Genomic DNA, 20,326 nt, shown 5'->3' with positions numbered 1-20,326 from the left:
TCCCGCGCTCTCTTCCCTCTGACTTTTCACTGATAATGGCCACAGGTTTGATGGACTGCACAATAAAGCTGAAGAATGAAACATGGATCCCTGTTTAGCTGCATACGCTCATCGTATTTCATGTGCAAAAAGCTGTTATTTTTAACGCAATATTTTCATGTGACTGAACTTTTAAGCAAGTGAATCACTGACTGTTGGTGAGCTTCAGTTCTGTGTGTTTCATACCCTGCCTTTGAAATGTGTTGTCAGGTGCATTCAAGCTGAAATACAATACATACAGTGTAAATATAATTGGTACGGTCCCCAGAAACAGCCCACATAACGTACTGCCCCCCACCTTTTACCTGTATCCTTTTCCCTTATTTTAATGTGGTGTCAGAGATGAATGTCTGTTATGAGCAGATGGGCAGGAATCATACCTGCACGTCAGGATGTGAGGTCGGATGGTCGCAATGAGCACAAATTTCTACAACCAGGCAGGGCAAAACTCACTTTACAGACATATCCTGTCTTTAGACACACACACACACACGCACGCACGCACGCACGCACGCACGCACGCACGCACACACACACACACACACACACACACACACACACACACACACACACACACACACACACAACAATGAGTGGAATGAGATTTGAAGGGATTTCATGTGATTCCAACAACTTAAATGACTTGAAATGCACCCATCTGTCAAATGAACCATAAGAACAGATTGTAATCTTTGTACTGAGTCTAATTTGGGATTTAAACCACCTTTAAGGTTGCAGGTTGTTAGAGGAAATCTTTATTGTTTTTAAATTATCGCTAAAATTTGTCCTGTGTGACAGAAAATCCACGTTTAATAACTTGAACCAACTATGATTACAGCTATGTTTCCTACAGTGCAAAGCGTCAAATCTTTCTCTTCATCAGCAGTTTGGTTTCTAACGAGGTATTAGAAAACTAATCTCCATGAAATTAAATGAAATCTGAGCAACTAGAAATGCAAACATTGGAAACATAAACAACATAAAGTCCAATCTTTGACCCTGGCTCAAAGTGCCAAAAAAAAAAAAAAACTATAGCAAATATTTGTTTGCTTTCATTGTAAGTTAAGTATTTTAACAGTGACTTGGTAATCAAAAGGTATCTACGAGAGTTTAAACGTGTTCCCCCTGTCGGCATCAAGGAAGAAAATCTAGTTTGTGGACTCAAGCACTCAAGCGGAACGATGACTCTGTTTTCAAGAAGTTCTGGTTCATCATTAATCTGCAGATTTACTCGAGTACATTTTCTTACTGGAGAGAAACAGACGAATAAAGTGGCTGGATTGATGTTCATGCAGCTCGTTTGCCGATAAAAGACTCTTATTTTTATTTGCTAGTTAATGAATGTGTGAAAAGAAAAGTGCCTGAGGAAACTCAGGGCAAGAATCTGAAATTAAAGTGATTATTTTGCAAGCTATAGCTGGCATGCAGATAAGTCTGAGCGCCAGTTTATTTAGACAAAGGTTCCTTGTAGGTAGCAGCGGCTGTTATATTTTGTTTTGAAACCTGCAGGATGCCTGAGGGATGAAATGGTGGAACGCACTAATAAGAAAACATTACAACAGTAGTCTGACTCAGAGCAAGAGAGAGACACATGAAGTGTGCAAACACACTAACCCACATGCATGCATGCATGCATGTTTCTAAACCGTCTAACTGACATGTAAAGCAGAGTTTTGTAGAACAACCGTCCTCATCAGGGCACATTTTTTGTGAGAGAGTGCTGAAGAGGACAGGTGTGGCACTGTGGTATCGTAACAGATGCCAGGCCTGCTGCTGAAAACTGAAAATTGTCCCATTAAACTCTGACATGACACACAAATCTTTAAGATTCAGACACAACATCTGTTGCTGAGTTTAGAGGTGAATACAGCCAGAAATACGGTTTGCTGTTCAAATAATTTTGCCCAACAAAGTCAATATCAAACCTACAGTAAGCTGACTTGAAGTGACGTCGACAGGTGATACTTTTTGATATTTTAATTTGGATGTCGGACTTCCAGAAAATAATCTGAGAAAAGCCAAGATGGTGCTGTCATCATGTCTTGCCATCCAGCTGTTTGTGCCACCATCACTAAGTGGAGCGTATAAGCTCTTTTCTATGGGCAGGGCACAAATGAAACCACGCCTTCGATCGTTTGGGGCGGTATGAAGGTGCCTGTGAAGATTCTTGGTCATCCAGGTCGTGGTTATCTAAGGAGGTTTGGATCTGGAGCAGCTGGACTTTAAACTTTAAAAGGTTTCCCCGCTCTAACAGACTGGTGGGAAGTCCCTGGTGTTAGTGCTCCTGGCTACGCAACAGCAGCCATTTGAGTTGTTGAAGTCACCTGAGGCCGAGTGCAGATGTCAGTCATTGGAGTTGTCATGAAGCCAGAGGTGAATGGTTGTTAAATCTCCTGGGAGGGGATGAAAAGACAGCATTGTATGTGGAGGATAAATGGTATCTTAGACCTGCTCTTCTGTCACATACAGACCCCTTGCTGTCTTTTTTTAGGGCACTGGGTCCCGTTTAGCATCATCACGGGCAGTCTGACTGTTGATATGGCATTAAATACAGAAGTACACAGGAAATAGTAATAAGTTACGTATGTAGTTACTTCTGCTGTTGAGTAAAGTAACGTAGGCTACTTGCTAATTACTTTCCATAACCTTTCCAGTTTTGAAACTGAGGGATGGTATTCACACTATCACTGTCACTTGCAATAAAAGAAGTAAAAATGCCACATTTAAGTATCTTTTAAAGTTTCAGTCACAGTCATGGATCCTTGGTTTGGTCCTTTGTCCTTTGGGGAAAAACCCTTCCCCAGATGTGCCTTTAACTTGCCCATCATTCTTTCATAACCTGGGTGGGGTCATGTTTGGGGTGGCACTTGGAGCAGCCAATCCCCACCACCAGCGTGATCATCACCGGTTTCTCTGCTGCTCAGCTTAAGGAAGCGACAACAAATATAACATTTAAATTCTATCTGAGGGTTTAAATGCTCAAAGCAACGTTTCATCGCTCACGCAGCACGCCATGAACAATGATGCCCACGCCTCAGCAGTGTAAACAGCCAGGATCAGACAAGGTCAGCTGCTGGTGTCTGCCAAGGCCTGCTGGAATCTGGGTGACTCTAGGTGAAGTACAGGCGTATAACTCGTAGCTGTATAGGATGAAAGCTTTTAGCAAGGGTCTTAATTTGGTAATTATACAACGCATCTCCCCGTCTCTGCCTCTCACTCAGCCTCACACATACACAAGTGCTGTGAAAGCTGTGTAGACGTGAACTACTTGATGTTTGCTCTTCAAGCTGCCAGAGGGAAATAGTTTGCAACTGTCGAGACATGTTCCTCTAAAGCTTATGTTAAAACCGCACCTGAGTGTCGAGCTGATGAGCATAATTATAGCCATAAGTGTCTGAGGTTCTTTATGAATGCACTGATTGAGAGGAAAGACTTAAAAACAACGTCTAAAAGCAAGCAGGGGTCGAAAAACATGCACACAGATGGAGACGCAAGGGAAAGCTCAGCGCTGGTCACATTACTTCATCCAGGAAGTCAGGAAGGAGGCAAGTGACGGGTCAGACGGGCGACCGTCTGGCCTGCCTCCTGCAGGACTGCTGGGTTTTATCTTCAAACACACCCTCACACACACTCTCCATACAGCAGCAGGCAAAGATAAAACTCTTTAAGCATGTGTTGTCAAGATAGTGCAGGACAGGCGGTATATTCCATCTATGGAGACAGTTGAGCGATGAGTCACGACTCAACAACGTTACTGTTCGAGGGAGGGAGTAACTAATTACATTTCTTCCTGTTTGTGTAGTGTACATTGAGGACAGCAAGCTGGTCGTCTTACTTGTAGGTTTTTAGAGTTGTCAGCTCTGTAACGCAGCAAAATGCATTTGTGATCATGGCTGCTTGATCAAAGTTGTTTTTTTTTTTTTTAACATGAGTCCAGCTTTGGGAGGACGCTCTGCTGTTTCATGGTTAAACATTGATATCACAGTTTGTGCAGGTTGTTCCGGTAATTTGACGCACGACCAGCATTAGTTGCACAATAAAAACCTGGATGTGGGTTTTCATTTGTTATCAGACTTCTACGGTCAACCATTAACCTTTAAAAAACCCACATATGTGCTTCTGGAAAGGCAGCACAGCAATCATGAGAAGTCACCTCACAAGACCACGCTCCAAAAAAGTGTCGTGACCAGATGCAGCTGAGACGGATTTAAAAGCGTTTTGCGCTGGCGTGTCGTCCATAGACGCTGAATTTATGATTTCCTGGATGGTGACAGAGACATATAAATCTATATATAAAGCCTGCAAACTGAGCGAGGACTGCCACGTCGCCATATGGCATCCGATCAATCAGTTTATCAGTCAAAATAACGAATAGCTAAACCATCACCAAAGAAGTAAAGCTGATAGCAAAGACAGTGGACTGGGTTTCACCACACGATCACTACATTGTCATGATTGTTTGGACTATTTAAAATGCATCCATGTCCACGTGTTCTACTGCTTAAATCCCTTTGCAACAGCCTCAGATTGAAAGTTACTGTGTGCATATTTAATGTATATTCAATACTTTGTTTCACTGCATGAAACTACAGAGCAGTCAAAACCTGAAGGGGACTGTCGGAAGACACCAAGGAAGTTAAATATAGGAAAAGATGAGCTCATGGTTAAAACCCCCTTGGCACTGTGTATTTATTTATCGTTCGACATGTCCCTGTGGGCCCTCATAGTTGCCCTTGGATGCCATCTGCGTCTCCAGTGACCTTGGAATCAGACTGAATATGCAAAAGATTCTGTTGGCTGAACAGAAACTGGGCAGCTCGTCTTGTTAATGCCGCATCTGTGGTGGTCTTCAATGCTTCGTCATCACTGTGTCTCACTTTGATGACATCGCTGACATGTGACATGTGAAGCGCGCATCAGCTGTCTACGCAGTCTCGGATGCATTGAAGACACTTTTGATTTCACACCGCTTGTGTTTTGAAGTGGTCACATGTTGCCCTGATCACTTCAAAACAGAATGTAATCAGTCTGATCTGATTGTGTCTTCTCTACGCTTTGTGTGCAGCCAGCAAACAGGTTTCAGCAACCAGGCTTCACTCAGCCTCCACCCACGCTCCACCTCTTTGTCCACTTCTGTGGCGTTTGGTGGAGTCAGGCACTGCCAAGACGCCGACGGCTGGAGCCACTGAGCTTCACAGTGGATCTTCAGAGACCTATGGGTGCTTTTATAGAGTCTATGTTGTGAATGAATACATTAATAATCACTGATATCTGCATACAACTACATTACAGTGTGTTCTAAATGTTAATTTAAGGTTTAAACACTAATAATTAACTACTAATAGGAGGCACGGTTTCCATGTGTAGACATTTTTGTACTCAGCTGAGCAGCTTCCACTTGCTGCCATCATTTGTCTCTGATTGTTTATAGATTCTCTTTTAACCTCTTTACAACTGATCCCACAGCTGATACAGTTTTTCAAATGTTTATTGGAGTTAAATCCAGCATACAGCATCCGTGGAGGGTTTACTCCCCACTAACGACATGGGAAGTTTATGTGGGATGCCTGATTAGCTGGACTTTCTCTGGAACGAGCGCCCAAACATGGACACAGCCATATTTGGCAGCCATTACTGGCAGTTTTTCCCTTTTTTTTTGAATCAGTAATATTGAATTTGATTGAAGGAATGCAAGAATTGACAGACGAGTACGGACAAATCAGGACATGCCATGCAATGATCTGTTCCCTTATTTAGAACAAAGAGGATCTTTAAGCTTTAATAAGGCTCTGCGAGTGTTGGCGCTCAACGCCGTGAGAGAGCAAAACATGCATAGTCATAAACCGCAACAGTAAAATAAACAACAAAATGCAGATCTGCACTTGTAGGAGAGAAAAGAATGTGATACTCGCTGGCACATTCACACTGAAAAACACGCTGATTATTGAATTTCTCTTTAATCCCCGAACACGTTAATAAATGCTGCTCAGGGAAATGTGTGTGCGCGCTCTCACGGGGTTGAGGTGCAAGTGCACTTCAGCAGCCAGTAAATTTCTTCATGGCGTTTTCATGAGTTCCCAGGGGAAGAACAGGGACTCTGGGGTTCTGTCACATGACCTGAATCATGCATGACCCTACTCCACAAAGTGGACCTGAGTTGAGGTGGGGTGGGGGGGTGGTGGTGAGCGGTAGGCTTGGTGCTTATGCCTCCCTGAGGAACTGAAAAATGTCTTTGGTTTTCCCAGGCTGGGACAGGACTTCTTTCCATTTTTTTTTTTTTTGGGAGAATCAGCATTTCTTCTCTACATACACAAACTCAGTTCATGCTCAGCAATTACAGGATGAGCTCCAGATGTTCAAATGTTCTTCAGACCAACACATACTTTCAGAGACAGGTGTCAGCGCCGCGCTTCCCCAAATTCTGAGGAAAAGATAAACGCAATTCCACCTTTCAACTGAAACTTTCAGATGAAATTTTCTTAAAGTCATTATCTCAACAGATGGAGGTCTTTAGGTCTCACTTCACTTCTGGGAACAGAGAAAAATGTATCATGAAATCGGAATGCACCAGCAGCATCGCACTGGGAATCCCTCCACTGCAGGGTGATCTCCACTTATGGGAAATGGATAAAAGATGAGTCACATGAGTCTCCCTGTTTTTCAATGTTTAGAGATTGTGTTTTGTTCTCCTGGGGCCGTTTCATCTGCAAAAGGCAGGAGAGGAATTCAGATTTTCACATGACAACACGCTGTATGCCCATATGGAAAAATAAATAACCATTCCTGAGTCCCTCTCAATTGCTCCAGTGAATTTGTGCATTTTTTCAGAGGTTAACTGGTTCAGTAAATCCATTGTTGGGATTGTGAGGCTGCAGGTGCTGTGTGGCGTCCTGTAAATACACCGATCTGCATTGTTTTGTGTTCTATAATCAGAGCACGCTTCCTTCCTCTCAGCTTGTGCTGCATGATGACCTTTCTCTTCTCTCATCTTTCCAGCTATCTGATTGCATATTGCTGCATGCACAGGTCATGCTGAAGCCCCCTGTGCCGGCACATCATCAGCATGCAGACCGAACACTGGAAAGCAGTTGAGCAGGAGAGGTTTGCTTTCTGAAGGCTTGTTCCAGTCATCCATAAGTGTAACTGAACTTGCCTACAGCATGTAAAGATTTAACCCCACCTAAAACATTTGACTAATTTGTGAAAGAGCCGCAGCAGACATGTCCCTGAGCTTACATCATTATTCTTGTTTTGGACTACTGTTTTGCACCCTTGGGTGTTTATTTCAATCTGCTGCCAGTCATCGTGCCTCAACAGTTAGACGTTGTGTTGCCACTGCCTATCATTGTGCCAAAGCCACATCAAGAGTGAAGCAGACTGCACTACCTGCTTGGCCATTTTGTTTGGGGAGGAAGGTAGCGACTGCCCTGCGGGGAAAACAAGTACACCCTAAGAGAGTGCTATTATCAAGCAGAGGTTAAACCTTTAAAAATAGCCCTGTGCATAATGAAAAACACGATAAGAGTATTGTATAACTAGTCCTAACCATGTATGGGCATGTTTTTATGTCAGTCATCCATGGGAATGGCTTGAAATCGACTCTGTTTACTTCCATGCAGTTTAAAAGATGCCTTTCCTAACTCTGATCTAACTTCAGGAGTCCTTGTCAGCCAATTTAAAGTGTGACAAATGTCTCATAAAGTGACTTTAAGGGTAGGTTGAAAAACAATACTCCCATGCGCATGTGTGGGGCATTTTGTCCCCCTTCGCTTGCACTGGAGTTGCGTTCTCTGCAGAACAATTACATCGACCACAAACTGCTTCAGTGTACATGTGAGCATGAATATGAGAGCGTTGTTTCAGGTCAGAGTAAAACACGGCTGTGAAGAAAGACATTATACTGCATCGAGAGGTTTTAAATTAGAGGCAATTGCATGCAAATATTAAAGCAGAAATGAAGATTCGATTTCACTTCCTGTTATCTTTTGAACAACATGTCCTAAACAAACTGAGTCAGTCTTGAGTCTATATTCATGCTAATAATAAAACGACATATTTTCTACCTATTTAAGATTAATGAAGAGGCTCAGGTGCTGGCACTCTGCACGCTCTGTAAGATACTTGCCTGTTCCCAATACTGACCATACTGATACGAACCTCTCGATCTACAGGTGTGCAGCAGCTTGGCTCTTTTGCTGTTGCCGATACTGAAAGTAAGTGACATAAGTGTTTATTCTGATTATCCAGAATCTAATTGGAGCTACTATTTGAGGTTTGAATGAAGCTGTGTGAACAACAGCTGCAAATTCCACCTTCTGTGCTCTCTGCTAATAGCAGCATTAAAGCAGGGCTTAAAAATGCACTGAGCATAGTGTTTACTGTACATCTGCAAATGCAACTTTGATGTTGGTGCTTGTCGAAGGATTTATATCAGAGTCAAATAAGGGGTTTGTATGGCTTTAAAGAGGTCTATGAAACCCATTGATGAAAATCACATGAAGAGCACAGACAAGGTCTGAGCAGATGACAACTATAATTGGAATCACATCTCTCAGTGCCAACTTATTTGAACCGGGCAGTGAACGCCACCGCCGCCGTCTATACACGCAGCCAATGACACGGTGAGCAGTGAAGCTACAGGATCAATGATCTGATGAAGCTCTTCTGTTGACAGGCGATAAAAAGTGTGACTTTTCCATACTGGAAAAAAAAGAGGAAAAGCAAGAAGAAGAAGAAGAAGAAGTGGAACTTTAATGTTTCAACACTGCGTCCAAAACATTATGTCATTACGGCCATCACCTCTCCCTCGTAGATTCACATGGTGTGATCTGATTTGGAAGAAACATGCAAAAATGCACATATTGTTGCAGAAAATGTTGACCTTAAAGCTGCACTAGGTGATTTTAGGACACACTGAGCATCCTGAGAAAAACACCTGGCTCTTTAGCTGCCACATGTTCCACTTTCCTCACCAGCTAGATGCTAACTGTCTGTTTTTTGGTATTTGGTGCTGTTTGGGTGATGTACAGTGGCTTTAATGGAGCTGTTTTTTTCCCAGGAAGTAGCTGAAAACAAAGCTGACCACAGCGCTGGGACTGAACCATGCAGCCAAAACAAAACAAGGAACTAAAAGAAGCTCAAGAAATGTAGAGCTGCAGAGTTTGATGAGAATTTGATGTTGATTCTCACGTTTTTTCAAACATCAAGTAGTTATATAATGGACTCGATTCATTGTGAGGGAGCAAAGTTTGACACGAAAGAATCAGTGGTTGCATGAGCTCAGTCATATTTCATATTCAAATGAAATGTTTTGGCAGACCTGTGGCTGCAGGTCGGCAGTGGGCCAAATCATACCAGGCAAACCACACAAGGCACACGAGGTGCTAGAATTAGCACCTGTGCTGATGATGGACGCATTGTTTTGCATCTCTAATTAGCGCAGGCGCTTTGCCACAACAATCCATTTTACCAGCGAACAGCGACAGACAACAGTGGTTATATTTTAATGTTTCTATCAAAATTATTTCTGGGGACAGTTCAGTCGTTGGTGGATCTTGCCCGCCAGTATATGAGACGAATATTAGACTACTTTTATTTTAACTGGTGTGACGAAACATTTGTAAGGCTGACTAACCACACACTGAGTGAACTCACTAGCTTAGCGACACTGAGGCTACAAACAACCCATGATGCAACACTCTCTGTGAGGAGACACTTTTCCCATTCAAAATGAGTATTAGATTTTTGTGAATGGGATTCAAATCAAATATAATGCAGCCGCCTCTTATTCAAATGTATTTCTAGAGAAAAAAATATTGTGGTATGTTCAGGCAAATATGGCATTTTGAGCGCCGTCTTGTCTGTCCTCATGCATGTGCGTTCTGATCTCTGATAATCAACTTCTCGTATTCATCCCCACTGTTCACATTACACACAGGTATTTAATTTAATATTAATATAAAATGTCATACTTGATGCAGGTTTAATTATTGTACAGGGTTCAAAGTAAAATTTCCCACATGAGAAGACATGCATTGCATATCGTGTAAGACATTAGTTGCTTAATAACCAGATTAAATTATGCTTATTGGTCATAGCAGGAGGGAATGCTCTATTAGTGCAGTTTTTCTAATTACACCAAAGCCTCCTTTACTCATTAAAAATACGATTCACTGCTCACTACGAGCATGATATTTAGAGCAAAGTTGCCCAGGACTGAGAGCGTTTCAGGGCTGTGAAAGACATCCGTTCCCTTCCCTTCTTTTTCGAGAGAGAAACCTCACGCTGGGGTCACAGGAAGTGGTACCTCTGTCAAGGTTTCGTCAGTGTTGTTGGTTGTTGGTACATGACACACTTTCAGAACACACCACGACGCCGCTTTGTAACGGTGTACAAACACTAACATCCTGCTCTAAAACATTTTGTTTACGCACCATGAATAACACAATCGGTTCTCTCTCCGTTTGATTCAGTGAACACACTATCAACTTCCTGATGAGCATCCTAACAAACATTTAGATATTTATCTGCTTGCAGCTGCTTTTGGTCAACACAATCCGATGGCGTCCAAACAAAACAATGTAGACAAAAAAAAAAGGTGCAATATGGCACCAAAAATAATGGCAGGCATACGCTGAAAACAAAGTTGTGTTTATGCCTTTGAAGTTGTTTTCACGAGCTCAGGACGTTTCTTCAATAAATGTTTTTTGTCCGGATTATTTGGTTTGCTTAAGATGCATTGAGGTTTTGCTCAGCGACTTCTTGACGTCTTGATCTGACTCAGTGGAACGTTTACAAGATGGGAAACAGCGGTTAAAAGGTGCTGTTGCCACAAGTCAAAAGTACATCTGCATTGACGCAGCTGTGCGTTCACGTGCTTCTGGCTGTGTGAGTGTCACCAACTAAATTAATCAAGAATGAACACACAGCAGGTTGCTTCATTTGTTGTCACTTGCATCCTCTCTGAAACTCCAGAAGTACATTTGCAGCTATTTATATATTAAGGACCACACCTGTTATTATCATGGCGGGTCTGACTCACTAATTTATTTATTTTTTCTCAGCAATTTATGAGAAATACAGCTTTGATCTCTATGTCACAATGCTGCTTTTAGAGAGTTTTATATTATTCCTAAGTAGGTCTGCAGGTCTGTTCATTAAGTGCTACACACTGTTAATATTGCTATGCTAATATTGTAGATGCATCAGTGTGTAAGCAGCATTTTAATGCTGTGGACGAGGTGGAGCTAGTTTGATCTACTTTGTGTCAAGGTCAGTCAAGACAATACTACAGGTATAAGATAATTCTTTATTGATCACCCAGAGGGGACAGTCAGGTGTTACAGCAGCACAAATACAAATAAACAGTGAACAGATAATGAAAAATATGAAACACAAAATATAATAAGAAACTATACAGGACAATTAAACAAAACTTACAGAAGCAATTAGGTAACAGCAGTACACATACAGTATCCACAACTGGTGTTGCACTTGAACTAACAGTGCAGTACCATCTAAGTGTGAGTATTTTGGCCTGTTTCTGATTCAAATGAACCCACAGAACCTTCACTGCATCTTCGCTGGAATGAAGAAACATGAGACTGGACTGGAAAATTCAGAAACCAGGCAGAGACACTCTTATCTTGTGAAAACATAAGGAGCTGGAACTCCATTTAAGGCAGAACTATAGACTTAAACTTTAGAATAAAGTGAATTTTGCAGGCATCAAATGCATTGTGATTTAAGACATGTGGTAATTAGTAAAGTATATTGTAACTATGGTTGTTAATCAATGCATTAGAGTAAAATGTACTTTAGTATCAAATGGAAATATACAAGTACCTCTAAATTTCACAGCACATCTAAAAAGTACTTTAAGTGCTTCATATTTTAACTCTTGCATATGTCTTGCATGGTCATTCTGACTTGTTTTTGCATGCAGACTTCTTCAAAACCTCATTGATCTTGTTCAAACCAGTAGTCGGTTGTGACTTTGCTCATGTCAAGTGAGAGGTGATGATGACGGATAGTTTCACGTCGCCAGAGCTGTGCGCAATGCGTTATGGGGACTCACGCGGCGATAACGAACAACCGAAACTAGGACTGGAACCTCGTGTACAATTGCGGTGTCTGTTTAACATGTGGTGCTCTGCGGCAGTGTCTCAAGCACCTCACTGGCCAAATGAGATCCAGAGGAGGAGCTGCTTAAGAGAGCCAAGAAGAAACTTCCCTGACAGTTGTGAGTGTGACAACAACGTGAAGCTCAGCTCGCCGTCTCAGGGCATCGTTTGCAAACCACCACCAGAGTAAACATCTTCATCCTTCATCAAGAACTCTGGCGGATTATGGAGTTTTAAATCCGTGCGTAAAAGACACTTTTGGAAACAATGGATTTGCTCCTTGTTGTGGGCACCTGGAGAATGCGCATTAATGGAAAGTGTCACTATTTCGGAAGTTAGAGGAGAATCTTTGTTCAGTGTGAAACAGTGAAAGAAGTCCCTGCAGGTATGAACTCCACGGCAGCAACGGAGAGATTTCAAGCGCCCACCATCCCTGCGATAATGTTCATTTTTGGGGTGGTGGGGAATGTCGTGGCCATTGTAGTTCTGCGAATATCACGAAAAGAGCAAAAGGAGACGACTTTTTACACACTTGTGTGCGGCCTGGCAGTGACAGACCTCCTGGGGACCCTGCTGGCCAGCCCGGTCACCATCGCCACCTACATGAAGGGCTCGTGGCCGGGAGGCGAGCCGCTGTGCCAGTACTCCGGCTTCATCCTGCTCTTCTTCTTCTTGGCCCAGCTCAGCATTGTGTTCGCGATGTCAGTGGAGAGATACTTGGCGATAAACCATGCGTATTTCTACAACGAGTACGTCAACCAAAAGCTCGCTGCGCTGACTCTTTTTGTCATTTACATTTCCAACATGGGGTTTTGCGCGCTGCCCGGCATGGGGTTCGGCCAGGTGAAGCGGCAGAACCCGGGGACCTGGTGTTTCATCGACTGGCAGACCAACCACACATCAGTCGCGACTTTTAACCTGATGTACGCAGGTGTGAATTCAGTCATCGTGCTGGTCACCGTCATATGTAACGTGATGGTGTGCGGGGCTCTGATCCTGATGCACAAGCGGTTCATCCGCCGGACCTCTTTGGGCACGGACCAGCGGCGCATCGCGGAGCTCCGGCGCAGACGGAGTTTCGGACGCTTAGCCGGAGCTGAGATCCAGATGGTGATCCTGCTTATAGCTACCTCCGCCGTGGTTCTCATCTGCTCCATACCTTTAGTGGTAAGTGTCGGAAGGACTGAAATCAGTCACATGTTTTTACGTACGCAAAGGTTGTTTTAATGAAAGAATGTCACAGGTTCAAAAACGGCCCAGTTGAATGGAACCTAATCAAAAATTAAATAAGATGATTGTGCGCCTTTATAGCAGGAAAACAATAAGAAGCTTACCCAATGAAATCAATGCTAAAAACAAACAGGCGGTGGTTAATCCTAATAATATGCTACCTGAACTTTGTCTTCCACTTTTAGATCTTTGCGGTTAGATGACGCATTTTTCTGATGCATTAGATCGTTCACACACCCTGTGCAATCATTCCAGCTGTTTACAGAGAAGAGCATTTACAGTTTCAGCATGAGAAACAGGATTCATTGTCAATCGTCGTGTTGTTTGCAGTCACTGAGAGTTTGCGCGTCCTGATGCTCCATCGCCAGACTTCAGCGCTCAGCCTGAGCCTGAACGAAGGAGCAGTGGAGACCGTGAGATTTCCCCATGTGTTTGCTCATGCGGTGTAGAGTGACAGGCACACATTCCTGGCTGTGTGGGCCAAAGCCAGCGGTCGTATTAAGGGAGAGGATCAAAACAATCACTCACAGAACAAGAGTCAGGCGCTCAAACAGATTTTGCCGCATTCCCTCAAAATTCAGTCTGTGTTAAAATACACTGAAGTGTGTATCCTCCAAAGCTGCCTTTTTAGTACAAAATTCAATTCAAAATGATAAAGTTCAGACAAACTTTGGAACTGACTTTTGCACAGGACAGGGACTGCTCTTTTGATCTGTCGCGCTAGAAGGATATTTTCATGATCAGCATGAACAAACCTGCTTTAAGTTTCAAGAATAAATGTGAATCCATCCTTTAAGGACTGCACTTCTATAATTGATGAGATGTCAAACATCAAGGCTTTTGTGAGTCTGTGATAAGATAGTATTAGACCCTGGGGAAGCCCAATGGCCAAAGGCTCTCTTGTGATGAATGATAGTGAGAAAAATAACTCTGTTTTTATTGGCCTCTTGCCATCTCTACTCTACTGTGGTTGCACAGAAGTTACATTCAGCCAAGTGCCTTTTTGGATTGGACCATTCTGTACCAACCATAGGAATCTGTAAAATAAACTTTTGTTTTGCTCTTGTAAATGTAGACAAGTTGAGGCTTGTAAAGAAACAAACTCAGATTTTCTCAGCATTTGAAATGTTGCTCCATCTTCCTTGTGGATGTTTGTTAAATTTATTTACTTTGCTGTTTTCTCTCCTGTGCCGTCAGTTGAGGATCTTTGTGAACCAGCTGTACAGAAACCAGAGAGAAGAGCCTTCGTGGTTGAATAAAGACCTGCTGGCCATCCGCATGGCCTCCGTCAACCCCATCTTAGACCCTTGGATCTACATCCTGCTCAGAAAGACAGTGGTCCTTAAGCTGATGGAGAAAATTAAATGTCTGTTCTGCAAAATGGGCGGGCGGGGGCGAAGGAACGGCGGGCAGTTCCGCTGTGCCGACGGCCGCCTCTCCTCCTCCATCATCTCCCGGGATTGTCCATCACTGGTGTCACGTGAGCTTCAGGAGATGGTGAGCAGCTCGCAGACCTTCCTGTACCCGTCCGAGGGAAACCCCAGGAGGTCATCTCAAGCAGGGGCACAGTGCAGCTCCAGTCCACCAGCGGTGCAGATGTTAACAGCGGCGGAGGGGCCTCAGAGGGGGCTTTCACAGACTGATTTAGAGGACACAGCGCCAGGCAGGCCTCTGAAAGACCTCCCAGTGTGCCCCAAGGACCCAGCTCTACATGTGACCTTCACAGACGAGACTGCTAACATACAGGAGAAGTGCATATGAGAGCTCTGCAAAGGCATGATGATGATGATGATGATGATGATGGGAAAGCATCTGGACACTGAACTGCCATCTGTTAATCTGCAGATACCTTGTGTTAATTCAAGCATGTTTGACAGATGTATCAATGAACTAAATAGCCATTATCAGAGCATCACTCAGCTATAATTTCAAACAGCATCAAGACGTTGTCGAGGAGCTCTTTTGTAGCTCTTTTTGAATTGTGAAACCACTGCAAGGCTGTTCGAAAATGTTTGTTTCTGAAAGCGTTTGGACAACCTGCACAGTGACCGTAAAGGGTTGATGTTAAAATGTGAACAGTGTTCAGTGATGTTAATTTATTCTAAGTATGAATTTGTACGTTATTGTCTTCTCTGTGAGAAGGTCCAGATACTTCAGAGCCATTTAAAATCGGTACAAGATGAATATGTTCATTGTTTTTTAGGTACATAGTAACATTTGCAAACAGTGTGGCCACATTGGTTGAAAGAGCAGCTCCAACATCAAAGCTGGAATCATACCATCCTCGGCATTTCCTGATAAAAGGCAGCTATACTGTGGCCGCCACAGTACAGACAGTGGAGGATGTTAGGAGGCCTCCTAATGTAATGTCTTACTAAAAAAAAGTGCAAGCTGACTCTTTTCAGTCCTTTACTTTTTAAGGATTAATCCAATTTCATCTTATTTCACCTTAATGTGAAGACATTACGCTTCCTGTCCGATAAGTGTAAAGGTTTGGCCTTTTCTTCCAGTGGATTTCCTGCTGTGACACATCATTTAACTGTTGCTCTAAAGACTGACATACATATCATGTTCATATTTCAACCGTTGCGTTTTTACTGCAGCAACAGCCGGTGTCAAATCTACCACAAAAGGTTGACTCTTGTCAAAAATGTTGTACCAACCTCATAAACTCAAAATAAAAGTTGATAAATATTTATACAAATTCAGAATTTGTGTCACTCCTTTGCAAACTGAAACAGCTGATCACAAGGTTTTATATGACAGTGATGTATGTATTATAATCTCTGTATCAGTGATGCTTTGCTAAATATGTACAGTGTGCTGTGAAGGAAGAGAAGGACGTTGCCAGGCATACATTTAGAGCTCCATCAGTCCATTAGGCAATTAACAGATGAACAGAAAATGAACCTGCAACAATTTTGATAACTGATGAATCATTTGAGCTATTTTTTTGCAGCATAATTGCCCAAAAATCCACTTTTTCTTTTTCTTAACTGTGAGGATTTGCTGCTTTTTTATTATTGTAAATAGAGTTATTTTGGGGGGGGGGGGGGGGATTTTGGACTAAATAAATTTCAGACTCAATGATTAATTAATTGAAACCCATCGTCAGTTGCAGTCCTCTCTGCTGGTCAGGAAAACCTGTTCAGCTTCTACTTGCGACCACCTCTACGAAGCTGAAAGCAAAACTGATCAGTCTTCAATAGGACGAGTTTGATTCGGATGACTTGAGGTTAATGGATCGACGTCACGTCTTTATCAGAGTCACGTGGCAGGAAATTTAACAGTTTGTGTAAAAACTTGTCGATCCAGAGATGGCTCAGACAGACTGAAATTCAAACCTTTAAGTAACTGCTCTGCTTTAACATTTACTTTGCTAGCATGTCGCTGTCATATCCCCTTCATCTCTTTCTACTTCTAACCAGTCTGAGGTGGCATGGCACTGCTCACCTGCAGACAGATGGTTTCTTCACCCCAGAAGACTTCCAGGTCCAACGTGGCCGATGTCCAGAGTCTTCCCAGAGCAGTAAAAACCTCCCTCTGAGAACAATATCCCATTAAAGACAGCTGTGACCTCAGCCTGAGAAATCTGTTAAAGCTGTCACGTCACTCATGAGGGCAGGAAATAATGATTGACTAAACAGTTGTGACAGGATTTTAACAGAGTGAAAAGAAAAATGACTCTTCTTGGAAACTTGTCCCCTCTTTCCCCGCCTCATCAGCTAACACACTACAGTATATTTGACGGGCTGTTTTAGACATTTAAAGCCCTGCCACAAGGAGTCTGTGAATGCAATCAGCTATTGGAAAATGCCACTCAACAAGACGAGAGTGTTCATGATGAGGCCTTTTAGCACAGGAATGGAGTTAAGAGCAATGAGGAAGTCCAGGAAATGATTGACGCCAGGATGATAACAGTGTGAACAATCGTATCTGGGCTCAAGGTTCATTTTAGGGTTAGGGCGCATGAGGATTTAAGATAAGATTTACGGGAGGATGAGCTTCAATAAATAAGATTTAATGGCTGGAACTTCATATTTTCTGGCACACTAAACATCATGCATGCGTGTGTGTGTGCGTGTGATTCTTTATCTTTTAGCTTTCTCATACCTTTAAGGTTTACCACCACAGTGCTTCTGACTAATCTAGACGTTGAGCAGTGTCTATTTTTAAAATTTCACTCTGCAGCATTCTTGCAGAATTTTGTTTTAGATTCAAGTGAAGATTTACAAAGAACCCAAATATATCAAGCTGAAGTTCGGGGAAATGCGGATAAAATGATGCACAAAACATCAGGAATATTTCCAAATAATGGAGCTGTGCAGCCATAAACAGAAGTAAGAGGTTCCAGTTATGCTAGCAGCTACGTGAGTCTGCACAACGGCACAGCAGTGCTTTGAGCTAAACGGCAACATCAGCATGCTAACAATGCTAGCACGCTAACATCAGCGTGAGATCAGACCTGGCTGTGGCACTCGATGGCAATCAGAGCATCACAATTTCAGAATTTGTCCTCTGGGAACCATGAATGTCTCTATTAAAGCTCAAGTAATCCATCAATTAGCTGTTGAGATACTTCAGTCTGGACCAAACCGACCAACTGACCTTTGACCTACACTTCCGTCCCTGGAGCCACACTGCTGTCATAGCTAAGAATACTGAGTGCTCAGTCTGAATACTTCAGTGTTAACATCAAATAACTTCACTGAAGAGTTGGAGCAAGCCAATACAGAATATCCACCTGATTCTGTCAGACAGTGTGGATTAAGATGATTTTAACAACTTTAAAGCTGCTGAAACTAATGTATTAGCTTGTATGTTCAGGGCTAACATTAGTACTAAACGGGCGTATGCTCTCAGGCCGAACATACAAGCAGCAGTGAGGTAGATGGAGTCGGATTGGTTGAGCAGAAGCCAATAAACAAACAATTGAATGAGTTTCTTTATTCCTTTGAATTTTCAATTAACTTGTTTTATTTCTCATCAGAAACTGACGAAGCAGCAGTTGCCCCCTGCAGATACACGTGCATTTCACCTAAATCACTTGGCACGCCCTGATTACACACAGGTGACCTCCATTCATCTCATTATGCAATGTACCAAACACAACAGCTGCACCAGCGATCAGGCGTGTCAGGCGAAGCTGCATGACTTATGTAATCATGTTTTCTTGTTTTTTATTTGTATTTAATTTAAATGAATTAGTCGAGATTTGTTGCCTTTTTCTCTACCATAAAGACCTGGTTTTAAAATTAAGGCTAGACTTGCATCGCATCAGCACGCAGCAGCCCTGTCAGGCGTTTTTCTGTGTACCATGTTTGCTGTATTGACTTTATGCAGTCGTCTGCTCATCTAATTGCATTTTGTAGCGTTCAGGAGAGGATGCGGTCTTGATGTGTCCTGAACAGGAGCCCTGACCATTGTTGCATGTCTACGTTACCTGCCAGTGGTCCCGACTAACCATAGAAATATATACTGTGCATGCTCAGATCCAATTTTGAGAGTCGGTCACACAGAACCTGCATTATCTCGGGACGTCCAGTGGCCCCTTTATAGAAACTCAATTATCTCTATATATGCGCTGCCCTGCAAAGCTCAGGAGCACCAACCGCATGAGGATGGAGATTGAAAATGACCTTTTTTTGTGCTCGTTTCCACTGACATGAATAATATCCCCTACGTTTGGCCTTTGGAGCACACGCAGAAACCCTGGGTGCTGCTGCAGTGCACCTTTAGATTAATGACTGATGGAAAATACAGAAGCTACGACAAATAAATAGACACAGTTTATTTTCCCCGCAGGTCAGTTCTGTTGCATAGAACATAAAATCATGAAACAGACTGACAGGAAAATTTCACCCAAATAAGGAGAAATATACTGCAAATGCTACATTATTAAATCCATCATCTTCTGCACATTGTTTTTGGCTCGTTTCAGTTTTATGGCTCAAAAGTTCACAAATTTCCAACAGAACAGCAGATGTTTGTCAAAGTCTGGTTCATCATTTTTTAATCTACTTATTTCCAGTAAGAGCTGTTTCTCCCAATTTAACTTAACCTGACTGATCAACTAATAATGCTGATGTTTTTACTTGGGCTGTTTTGGTAATTACGAGGAATTTTTGCAGAATTGATATGAAAACAGTGACTTGGCAGCTTGTGTGTTTCTGTGTTTCATTTCACATCCTTTGTGTTCTTTGCCGCCACCGCATGTTACACAGAAGTGTGAACAAATGTGCGTCCTCACAGGGTTTCAGTGAGCAGCAGCATTTCATAGCTGAACTCAGAACGTTTAAATTATTTCATTTTGCTATTTGGCCTCCAATATTGTTCTGCATATTAAAGTTGACTTACTGATTCATCCAAGACACCACAAAAATGTTAAGCGTCAGAGCTGGAAATCACATACTTGTGCAATGTGGCGCACACCTTCATGTACTTTATTAGATATGTATGTATTAGTCTTGTTTTGACTTGACTGTATTTGGTATCTATATAAACTCTTCTGATGCTAGCTGTGTGGCTTTGCAGATGGCAGTGTCGGCCATTTCACAAATTTGGTCCAAATTGAAGTATCTCAACAACTATTGGACCGATGGACACAAAATGTATGTTCATGGTGCCCAGAGGACGAATCGCAACGACACTGGTGACTTTTCCTCTTCCACCATCCAGAGGTCGACATTTTTTTATTTAATTTCCCGTCCCGCAGCCTCGCACGATAGTTCAAGATTACAGTTTAAGATTCTGAGTCAGCTTCGCATGAAATCATTTTGAATTGGCTCCTCGTCCATAGAGACGGCAGCTGAGTCATCCACCAAACTGATGGGAATTTTTTTTTCAGAAACTCCTTTCTTATTAATCATTATTCATGGAGATATTTGATTCAACCTTTGAACAACTTCCACTGCAGATAACAAAGAGAACTAACA

The 20,326-nt window shown here is 42.5% G+C and overlaps 1 protein-coding gene across 1 annotated transcript; it reads left to right on the top strand.

The window, feature by feature from the left end:
* The first annotated feature begins 12,276 nt into the window (after positions 1–12,276).
* Positions 12,277–16,054, top strand: ptger4b (prostaglandin E receptor 4 (subtype EP4) b). The gene is made up of 2 exons (XM_070989676.1): positions 12,277–13,328; positions 14,589–16,054. Exons 1-2 carry the CDS (start codon positions 12,549–12,551, stop codon positions 15,150–15,152), a joined length of 1,344 nt encoding a protein of 447 aa, XP_070845777.1. The 5' UTR covers positions 12,277–12,548; the 3' UTR covers positions 15,153–16,054.
* The last annotated feature ends 4,272 nt before the right edge of the window (positions 16,055–20,326 follow it).

The sequence above is a fragment of the Chaetodon trifascialis genome, chromosome 20, assembly GCF_039877785.1.
Source record: "Chaetodon trifascialis isolate fChaTrf1 chromosome 20, fChaTrf1.hap1, whole genome shotgun sequence".
Taxonomy (NCBI): Eukaryota; Metazoa; Chordata; class Actinopteri; order Chaetodontiformes; family Chaetodontidae; genus Chaetodon; species Chaetodon trifascialis.
The sequence above is the reverse complement of the archived record's forward strand: the minus strand, read 5'-3'. Positions and strand labels throughout refer to the sequence as shown.

Excerpts from the sequence above, each read along its gene's own strand:
- ptger4b (XM_070989676.1), top strand. The coding sequence starts at position 12,549 with ATGAACTCCACGGCAGCAACGGAGAGATTTCAAGCGCCCACCATCCCT. Across the intron at positions 13,329-14,588 it reads TCTGCTCCATACCTTTAGTG|TTGAGGATCTTTGTGAACCA; the intron begins GTAAGTGTCGGA and ends CTGTGCCGTCAG.